This window comes from Aptenodytes forsteri, unplaced genomic scaffold (assembly GCF_000699145.1).
Source record: "Aptenodytes forsteri isolate BGI_AS27 unplaced genomic scaffold, ASM69914v1 Scaffold176, whole genome shotgun sequence".
NCBI classification, from domain to species: Eukaryota; Metazoa; Chordata; class Aves; order Sphenisciformes; family Spheniscidae; genus Aptenodytes; species Aptenodytes forsteri.
The window spans coordinates 895,150-905,864 of record NW_008794853.1 but is presented as its reverse complement, the minus strand read 5'-3'; the positions used below and the strand labels follow the sequence as shown (position 1 = coordinate 905,864).

General features: G+C 37.0%; 1 protein-coding gene across 1 annotated transcript in view; it reads left to right on the top strand.

Annotated features, from left to right (window-relative positions):
• Window positions 1–10,428, top strand: part of CUNH5orf34 (chromosome unknown C5orf34 homolog) — a 13,483-nt gene extending 3,055 nt beyond the window's left edge. Inside the window, exons 3-12 of the mRNA XM_009274555.1 lie at window positions 1,777–2,423; window positions 3,006–3,101; window positions 4,405–4,528; window positions 5,397–5,488; window positions 5,714–5,783; window positions 6,088–6,258; window positions 7,277–7,365; window positions 8,095–8,187; window positions 9,000–9,040; window positions 9,824–10,428. Of these exons, the coding sequence (XP_009272830.1) occupies window positions 1,777–2,423; window positions 3,006–3,101; window positions 4,405–4,528; window positions 5,397–5,488; window positions 5,714–5,783; window positions 6,088–6,258; window positions 7,277–7,365; window positions 8,095–8,187; window positions 9,000–9,040; window positions 9,824–10,059 (1,659 nt within the window). The 3' untranslated portion in view covers window positions 10,060–10,428. The remainder of the gene's footprint in view (window positions 1–1,776; window positions 2,424–3,005; window positions 3,102–4,404; window positions 4,529–5,396; window positions 5,489–5,713; window positions 5,784–6,087; window positions 6,259–7,276; window positions 7,366–8,094; window positions 8,188–8,999; window positions 9,041–9,823) is intronic.
• Window positions 10,429–10,715: the final 287 nt, after the last annotated feature.

Here is a 10,715-nt window from a genome sequence, read left to right as displayed (position 1 = left end):
CACCTCAATGTCCTTCTTGTAGTGAGGGGCCCAAACCTGAACACAGTATTCGAGGTGCGGCCTCACCAGGGCCGAGTACAGGGGCACGATCGCTTCCCTACTCCTGCTGGCCACACTGTTTCTGATACAGGCCAGGATGCCATTGGCCTTCTTGGCCGCCTGGGCACACTGCCGGCTCGTGTTCAGCTGGCTGTCAACCAGCACCCCCAGGTCCTTCTCTGCTGGGCAGCTTTCCAGCCCCTCTTCCCCAAGCCTGTAGCGCTGCATGGGGTTGTTGTGGCCAAAGTGCAGGACCGGCACTTGGCCTTGTTGAACCTCATACAGTTGGCCTGGGCCCATCGATCCAGCCTGTCCAGGTCCCTCTGCAGAGCCTTCCTACCCTCGAGCAGATCAACACTCCCGCCCAACTTGGTGTTGTCTGCAAACTTACTGAGGGTGCACTCGATCCCCTCATCCAGATCATTGATAAAGATACTGAACAAGACCGGCCCCAAAACTGAGCCCTGGGGAACACCGCTCGTGACCGGCCGCCAACTGGATTGAACTCCATTCACCAAAGTATGATGGAGGCTAAAACATATCTGATTAAAGGTCAGTCAAATGAGACAAAGCTGATTAAATGGAGATAAAACAAGTGATGAGGAGTGTGAATACCCATTTGCTAAGTTTTTTTCACACCTTATTTGAGAGGGTTTGCATTTCTGTGTTTATTTGGGATCCAGTGCTTTACCTGGAGTCTTCAATTGAAAGCAGACTAAGGATATTTTCTGTGTGGTGATCAGGTATAAGGACAATATAAAGGAAAATACGTCGGTTTAGGGCAGAACTTCTGCAGATGGTCAGAAAGGCATTCTCTATCTTGACAGAATGTTTCTAGTTTCAGAAGGTGGTAAGTGCATTTTCTAAACTATATATCTTCTGTTTGAGCAAAGCTTTAATCTGGGGTTTGAGGTAGGTGCAGCGCTTGTTTGGAGTAATTTGTTGAGAATCATCTGCTTCATTTTTGTAGAAGGGGTAGCACAAGGGCACATGCTGTGAAAATGTTTTTTGTTTTGAACCAAAGTGCTAATTGAAGCAGCAATCTGTACTTGAATATCATGGCAGTAAGATGAGGGTATTCTTTTGAGACTTTCCAAATGTATTGTAAAAGTCTAAAATCTTTATTATATTTTAAATTCTTCTTCAGAAATATGTTACACAATAGCTGTGTAACTTAATCTGTGGTGTTGCGGGATTAAGTAAAATTACCCACCTAGCTGCAAAACATTTTCAATAAATTCCTGTTTTGGTAAGAATACATAAATACATGTTACGTGCCACTTTACAGACTTATTTTAATTTTATAAATAAAAAGATTTCGGAGCACATGGGGTTTTAACGTACACAATTTTAATGTGGTCTTTCCATGAAGTCTACTGATAACTGATACGATCAAGATAATTTAGGCTTTCTCTTCTGTCTTTCTTAAAAAGCAGTTGGAAACAGAAATATCTACTGTCTGTGGGCAGTTGTGCCTGGTCAGTTGGCCATGTACCTTACTAGTTTATGAATGCATATTAAATTAAAACATTATTGCTAGATAGACCTCTGTTAGAACAGGAGGAAGCAGATACGAAGGTTAGATATTTTGCTCCCTCTTGAGTTCATGTAGGCAAATAAATACACAGTAAAGTTTCTTGCCATACATCACCTTGCAGAAGGACTGAATTCATTTAATTTCTGGGAAGCAGGTAATTTTTATCTTGCCGCACATTACAATCCTTTTTCTTGTATTAGATTCTTTTCAGTGATATCTTAGAAATTAGATGGCCTGACCCTGCTGTGGCTGATCTGACAAGATGTATAGACAATGGCAGTGTGAAGATCTCGTCAGTAGATGGTTATGCTCACCTTTACCTGTCAGAATTGCAGCAAGAATTTACAGTGGAGTTCTTACGCAAAGTCAGCCAGTCATCTGCAGCATCCTTACACTCCTCTCAAAAGAACAGCAACTATCAAACTGGAGATCAGTATGAAAAATCAAGTAAAAATTCTGTTGCAGAAATGTCATTGAAACAAATGAGAATAGAGAATAAGAAGAATGAACATGGTTGTGCGGAAGGTAAATACAGAGAACCAACCAAAGCAAAGGAACAAAAAGACAGAGATGGAGGCCCTTTGTTCTACACAAATTGTTCTTCTGAATACACATGGGTTACACAGCGTTGGTCTGTTTCCTCCTACCCAGAAGAATGGAAATACCCTTTGTCGTTGGCACTAATGTGCTATAACTTAGATACTGTTAAGAATGTAATGAAGACATGTGAGAAAAACAGCCATACATCTATAGAAGCTGATGTTTTAATAGACCCCAAAACACATGTAACAGTTTCTCATTTACCTACAGCTTTGCCACTCAGCTGCAGAGCCCCACATTTACACAGGTAATTTAAGCTGCTTACTTCGTAGTTGTTAACAGCTGTTTTACAATTCTGCAATTTGGAACTTCAACCTCTAGCAAAATAACTGAATTCTAGCTATAAAAAATAAAAAAATTACTATTGTATTCTTTTTTTTAGGAACTTCTTGAAACGTGAAATTTGTGAAACCAACATTCTGTATCCTACTGTAATGAACATACAGTAATTAGTCCAGAGAAAAATAAATTTTCTTTTCTGACATGCTGTATAAATACGTAATGAAAAAGAGAACACTGAAAAAAGAACACAGATTTTGGGTTGGTTTGGGTTTTTTTCATTTTTGAGAAGATAATACTTCTGAGGTGGGCCAGTGGCATACGTTCTTTGTCAGCACCACTAAAAATAATCAAAAAAACCTTTGCAGGTTTGAGAAAACTTGGTCACTAATGTGGATAACTAAGGAATCAGAGGACTCCTCAAACACGTGGCCTCTTTTCCTTTGAATACGTGTGCATGCATCTGTTCTTGGTACAGGAATGATTACCAGCACACACAAAAAAACCCCAACCTTTGGACTTACTGAAGCTTTTATTATATTTTATACAGGTGGACTTTCTGTGACTTCTTTCAGAATCAAGATACTGAAAAGTATTCATGCCCTCAGCTAATTCAAATTTTATGGTGCCACGGTGTTTTTTATAGGTATGTACGAGATCATGCGTTTCATCTTTGGAAGACTTCATTTTTATGGGAATTAAGCTTTAAGATGAAATGTCTTACTTTGTCCCTTTCTCACTCGGAGAAATTGTACGCAATCTTCATGTAAGAGTCTGTTCATTTCTGCTGCTTGTTCATTGGGCTTCAAATTTTCCAGTACAGTATATTTCCAGGTCTGAAAGGGGGTATGTCTGAAACAAACAATCTGAAATCATGTTTAAGGCTTTTAAAGAAGTGATCTGATTATCTGATTTCTTAAAGGTTTACTCGACAGCTGGAGCTCCCACAGACCTCACTGACGATTATGGTGCTTGGTTTCTTTGCAAATTACATTGCTCCTTTTGATGCTGAAGACTTCACGCTTTAGAAATGTTTGTCTTGGTGACCTGCATAATTCGCATGTTGCAGGCAGCTAAACTCTGGATTTTCCTGGCAAATCACCTTGTCCATATGGGTTTAAAAAAAAAAAAAAGGGAGTGTTTTTTTTTTTTTAAATTGCCCTTTCAAATCTGTTATACAAACTTTGAAAATGCTGCAGTTGCTATCAGCATCCAGAAGTCTTTGATAAAAGCGTAATTGGTCTTTAAAGCTTTAATCTTTCTGCCCAGTGTTCTTCATTTTTCTCAGTGTAATTCCTAAGTTTTCATCTCACCTGAACAAGAAGTTTAGCAGCTCTTCAGTACTATACCTCATTTCTTTGGAAGTATGGTGAGTAGCCATACTTAGTCTTAAAAGTCCCATTACCAAAGTCCAGGTGTCTAACCACAGAGTTGCAGAATTGGGTCGTTAAATGGGTTTTAGGCTCCAAGATACCGTATGATTGCAAGTAAAAGACCATTGATCTTAATGAAAGTCACACAGCTGCAGTGGAAATGAAGACCTTCAGGTTGTTCAGGAATTGTTCAGTCTGGCAGTTCTCCGTGTACACTAGGTAGGGCTGGTCCACTAAGAAAATTGGATTTTTCTCTTCAGAATCACTGTATTTTATGGTCAGTGGAATGAGCAGCTCTTGTGGGATATTTACCTCAACACAACCTTTCCTTAGCTTGTTTAGCTCCCATCCCCCATGCACACATGCAAACAAAGAGCCTGGTAACGCTAATCTTCTGTGTTAAAAGAAATAATTGGTACACGCTGCTGTTCGTGAAACTGTAGAAAGTTTTTCATGTGAGAGTTGTGTTGAAAATGTGTTTCTGCTTAGTGCTTTCTTAAAGTGTACTAAACTGTTTTGCTTGTCTAGTGATACAGCATTTTAAATACTTGTTAAAAATCGTGTTATTTCTCTTAGATTTATCCATGGTAGGACAAACATCACAGAAATTTATCCTGGTGACAACTCATTTTTCAAGTCAGAGGGAGCATTTTTGGGAAACTATTTCGTACATTATGCAATCCAAAAAGGAACAAAAAAGGTATAAAACTATTTTAAAATAAGTTCCGAATTCCTTCAAGTTAGCAGTTTTCGTAGTTTTAAGACATTTGGTTATGCGGTCTATAGTGAAGTCCCTACGTTGGTAATTACTATAAATGACTGAATCAAGCAATCAGTCATACAAAAAATGAGATTATTCTTCTGTTTCAGAATGTATTTTTGTAAATTATAGACACAATAAGAAAAATCTTATTCATTGTAACATTTATTTCACAAGCTCAAGTATGTACTGCAGTAAGAGTCTACAATAACCATTTCTCACTAATTTAGAAGAGAAGTTTAGTCTTTAATATATTGATTAGAGTTTAATCTTTATGTACTTGGAAGTGTTTTCTTTTTTACTATATGAAGACAGAACCTCGAACATGCAGGTTCTGTTCTGACTTTGCCACAGACCAGCTGTTCAGTGCTGGAGAAATGGTTTTGCCTCTCTGTGGCTGTCTATTGTTAAGTTTCCCCAGAGTAGAAATCGTCTCAAGTGCTTATGCAGTGCTTTGTATTTTTAAAGCAGAATTAAGGGTCATCTTTGTACCCTTCAAACCTAGCCTTTAACTTGAAGTCAAACATAGTTACTCAGTAATGAACTACAGTCTACTCTCTGATAAGAGAACTTCTTGGTCCATACTGAGTGCATGGAAACTGTGAATGTTTCTTCCCACAGGCTTGAAGGATACAGCTGCATTTTTTTACCTTGCCAGGAGATATTTATCTGTGTTCTGGGACAAATGTAAATATGATTGGAGTTGCTTTCTGGGATGTCAGAAATTTCATATCTTGCAAGCTTTTAATAGTGTTTTCATGCTTCAGTACCTATAACTAGCTCATCTCCTTTCTGTTCTTTACTGCAGAGAGAAGAAAAGATGTATTCGGTGAACAGCCTACCTCCTGACGTACCAGGAAATCCATACTCTATATCCTCCATTATTACTCAGGCCACCAAGTAACTTTACTGTACTTTATCTTTGTTACCTTAATTCCTCCTTTGACTTTGAAAGGACAGTAGTTAAAATTACACATAATACTTATTATGATATTAAGTATAAAAATTAAAGGAATTTCTGTTAGCACTGAGGACATTATAAACTTACAGAACAAAGGTTGCAACTCTTTAGAAGACATAGTAAGTATGAAATGCTTAATATTTTGTTTGTTTTTTTCTCCTCAGAATACTTCAGTACTGCTACAAGACTAAACTATCGTTAACTCATAACTATTATCTTTGCTGCTGGAAAATGGTATGTAGCTGAAGATTTATAAATCTTTCAGTGTAACAAGGATGATGGTACAGGCTATAGGGAATAGGATCAAATCTGGAGGGAAGAATGGTGAGTGTATCCTCAAAGATCAGAAGGTGTGTATTTGGGAACCAAAAGCATGCAGTGTGAAGGTACATTTATGAAGCAGAAAGCAATTGCATGATAAAGAGAGCTGTTTGTGGTCTGGAAAAAAAAGTGAATTGAAAATCTGGGAGAGATAGAAACAGCTGTAACGATGTAAGTAACCTTTCCTCAAGTTTTTAATGTATTTGTTTGGTTCTAGGTACCTGAGACAGATGGACGAGAAATGTTGCCAGTTTCGCTGTATGAAAAGGTTATTCCCAGCATAGGAAGACTCGTTGTGTACTCGGATCATAAAGTCCATGCTGCTTTTTGGGATGGGATGACCTTGAATATGGTCTGGGATTTCAGCTCTTCCTGTAGTAAGATCCAGGTAGCTCATGAGTTAGAGGAATGACTATTCTTAAAACTCACCATGAAAAAGTGTTACTAGGAAACTAATGAGGAAGTGAAACAAAAGTTTTGATGCCTATGAAATACAAACTGAAGTTTTTTCAGAGATTCGTAACTCACAGCAGTTTGCTGCTGTGGCTTAGTCTTGAGCTTGTACAGTAGTCTAAATCAAAGTAGGAACTATCCGCAAATGCCACCATTAATGTATTGCCAGTATTTTAACCAGAAATGAGGATGAAAAATGTTTTAGTGCATAACTGATGCCTAAAGAGGAAAATGAAACCATATCCTTTTAAGAAGTCACTCCCATTGATCAAAGGGAGTATTTTTTATTTCAGATCATCTATAATTGAGCAAATGGATAGTGAAAAGCTACTCGGAAAAGTAATCTTGCGCATGTGGTATTCCATATACATTTTTAAGTCTACTTAATATAGAAGTAAAAAGATTATGTTGATTTTTGCAAAATGGCACTACAGGGAAAATTATGTAAGTGTGAGATTTAAGGTTGACGGCTGAGACTTTCGGCTTCTGTGTCTTTGCTTATTACCCTAAGGTGACAAGACACAAAAAAGATGTTAAAGTGTCTGAGGATAACTCTACTATAAACTATATAAATATGATAGTCACTGTATCAAAAGACACAGTATAACTTACTGATGTGAGCTAGCTCACATCTATATACTCACTCATGATAAAAGGAGGAAGAACTGAAAACTCTACAGGTTTGGAAACATTTCTACACACTTTTAGAAATAATCTATTCTTGAATAGCACAAAATGAGCGTTGGGGCCATGCCAGGTGTTCTTTTTTTTTCCCCTGCATTTGTCATAGCAGGCTATACCAAATTCTATCCTTAGCAAAACTTTTAAGTGTTTAAGTGTTTAAAATGGAGTGTTGATAGATACTTAATTCTTAAATTGGCGTATTATACTTGCTTTTTTTTTTTTCAGACTGCAGCAGAAAATTAATACTTATACATTTTTTTTCTTCTAAGGTAAATGAAGGTGTAGGGTGGTGTAAGTTAACTACTCCTGATGGGGTACAGCAGCTAATACAAATAAGTCATCCTGGAATCTATGAAAGGTATAAGTAATTTAAACAATTTAAAGTTAAATATAGAAGAATTCTGTACAAATCCTTTTATATGAAGAAATGGTATTTACTGAAAATATATTGGGGGGGGGCAAACACATAACGATAAAAGCTCCATCTTACATCTGACAAAGATTCAGGACCTGTATGACTCAGGACCACTGCATGCTATCATTCCATTATAATTATTACAGTAATGTCTTTCAAAAAAAAAAAACTAGAGCTGCAACTTGGCACTTGCATCAGTGGATAAGAAAAAAAAAATCCTTGTCCTTCATAAAGCTGGTACATAGAACTGGATAGCACTTTATCCAATTTTTGCTTTATTACAGATATTGACCTCTGCCTGCAGATTGCTTTCTCTAATCTGCTTGCTCTAATTACAGCCTCATTATGGGAATCATCAGAAGCTTACTGTGCTGCATTTTAGCACATAGATATTCACAAACAAAAATTAACATTTGTACACTATTCATTACAAATCATACAGCTTTGTTACAATTTTCTATAACTGCATAGATTTAGATATGAAGGAGACTAAACAAAAAGTGGGAATCAAAAAACGGCAAGGAAACCCAGTGAAAAAGCTAGATTTTGAACCATGGCTTTTTCTTTCAGATCCAGGTGTATTGCTTAATGCCTTCAGTTTTTTGCTTGAATTAATGGAATGTATTTCTCATATAAATAACTACTTTTCTGTGAATTTTCATGTTAACATAGGTACATCAGAACAGCAATAGAATGGTGCCAAAGTTTGAATGAAAGGAAGGAGATTCCTGAATATACTGCACACTCTGTAACTGAAGAAAATTGGTATTCATCTTTATCCTAAATAATTGACTACAAATAACGTTGAAAATAAAACTCAAAAAGACTGTAAGCTGTGAATTTTATAGACTGCATTTCCAAAGGGTCAAAAATGAAAATTGTACGTCCATTTATTTTGTGTGGTTTCATATTTTTCTTTCAGTGTTTAAAATGTTAGGTAAGTTGAGTCCTAGGTGAAGCTTGTTTCATTGCGCTTCTGCCTGCCTTACTTAAAAATCAGAATTATGGTGACTTTGCCAAAGGAGGATTAATGTTACGGAGATAGTATCTTGCAAGGTGAAAAAGAGAAACTAGACTAAGAAAGGCGTCTTTTAACAGAACACCAAGCAGTTCAAAATAGTACTTTGAACTGCTGAATGACACTTGTATCTCTTGCTAATATATTTGTTCTTTTTAATACATGCTACTGACCAAAGGTCTGCTGATGACATATGCAAAGATATCCGGGTATTAAAAATGAGTTAATTGAAATCGATTACACTTGAACTTGTTATTCAAATTATAGCAGATTCAGTAGCTGATGAAATGAAAATTATATCTATATTTATACATACATACAGCAAAGAGACTATTTTTAGAGCAGAGCCCTGATTTTTGGAAACAGAAATGACTGACAAATGGCAGCCATTGGACAGTGGTATGAAACACAAAAATAAAGTGTTTTTTTCACTTGGATTTTGCTCGTCTAATTTTCAGTATTGCTGGAAACTATTAAAAATTAAAATCTGAAGTAGAAAATACATTTGAGAACCTTGTATGATACTAAATCATTTAATAATCTTTATTTTCTTGCATAGGTCTGCTGATGCTGAGCTCGAAAAAATACAGAGATTTAACTGTATCCTTTTGAAAGCTGTAAAGATTTCACTTTTATATTCTGTTGTTCATCTGCATATTCAAGTCTGCATTTTAGATCATCAAAGGCTCTCTGTCCTGTTGTCACCTTCTTTTACTGTCTTACCCATTTCTTAAAATTTCCTTATTAAGCCATTTTTTGTTTTCTTATTTATCATTTTTGTTTTATCATTTATCCTGTCCAATTTCTGCATCACAGCACTGGAAACAAAAACAGTGGCAGAGTACAAAACTAAAATAAAAAATGACCAAAAAAGGAAGCCCTTTGATGGGTATGGCATTAGTTTTGCTAACACTCATCTGCTGATCTGTTCTTGAAAGAGGGATGACGCAGTTGCCTTTGGGCTTGTTGTTGCAGTACAATACCTTTCTGTCTATCAACTACCTCAGTATTGTTCCATTGTGTTCAGCCAGCCCAAAAAAGTGTGCCGGGCTGCATGTGCTTACAGCCACTCTATAATGGTCTTTAAGCCAGTGTTCAATTTTATTAGTATGAAAAGTGCATGCTGTTAAACTGTGCAGTGTAACATCAGATAGCTTCCTTTTTAAAGTAACTTTTGGATAAATTGAAGTCTTAGTTAAAGACATTTTCTGTAAATGTTGTAGACATTTTAAGTAATACACTTTTTTAATTTTTAGCTTTATGTAATTAGCATGCTATGAAGTATGAGACTTTGCAATGCAGAATGATGAATACAAATACGGAGAAGTATTTTTCTCATTAGGAGGAAGAGTTTGATATTTTTTCTTAACAAAATAACACTAGTTTTATTGGATAATAACAGTGTTCTGGAAGGGACATGTGCTGCAAAAAACAATCCATCTGGTATTACTGTCAGAAAAACAGAAAATGAGAGTGAGCCGGAAGAAATCAGTGAAGGGTGCATCTTGGAGGCTTTGGAAAAAACTTCTAAAGTAATTCAGGATATTGAATCTCTGCTTGCAGCCTCTGGGAAGCGAAGCCTCATAGCATGCGAAGACCTGTGTTCCCTGTCTTCATAGGAGCTCTCCCAGCTGTCTGAGGAGGCTTTGAGGTTCAAGAGCAATGAAGGATGAAGGCAGGGTGATAAGTTGCCATAGTAATACCACAGGAGACCGGCAAAGTCTATCAGTTGCCATTATAATACCGCAGTTGTATATTGGGGATAGGCAAAAAGAACAGGTGAAATAACAGAGAACGGCTGTATAAATACATCAGGGCTGACCTGACAGTGCTGCTTTTAAATGTGTGAATGTCTGTTTGAATCGTTTGATTTTATAGAGGATTGTGCAAGCAACTTAATTAACTGCTCAAGTGACTAGGGTAGGGATAAGCACTATTAACTGTAAAAATGTGCTTTTATTCAGAAGCTTACACCAAGTAGTCCAATATTGAATAAAAAGTTTCCCAAACGCTTTCTACTGTACTGTTTCGTAGTAAATAAATCCTTAAAGTGTCTTCAGCCCTTTTTGGTGTGTGGTCTGTCACGCGGTGGTGCACTGTATCTTTAGTGATCAAATACTAGCCTTTTACCGTTGGTTTCTCCTCCAGCGCTTTATTTAATCTTGTGGTGAATACCCAAACTCTGTTTTTAACGTTTATAGAAAAAGTTCTCAAAACCAAGCCCCGCTCCTCTCACCCCAGCGCGGCACCGGCGAAGGGAGGAGGCAGGCGGGGG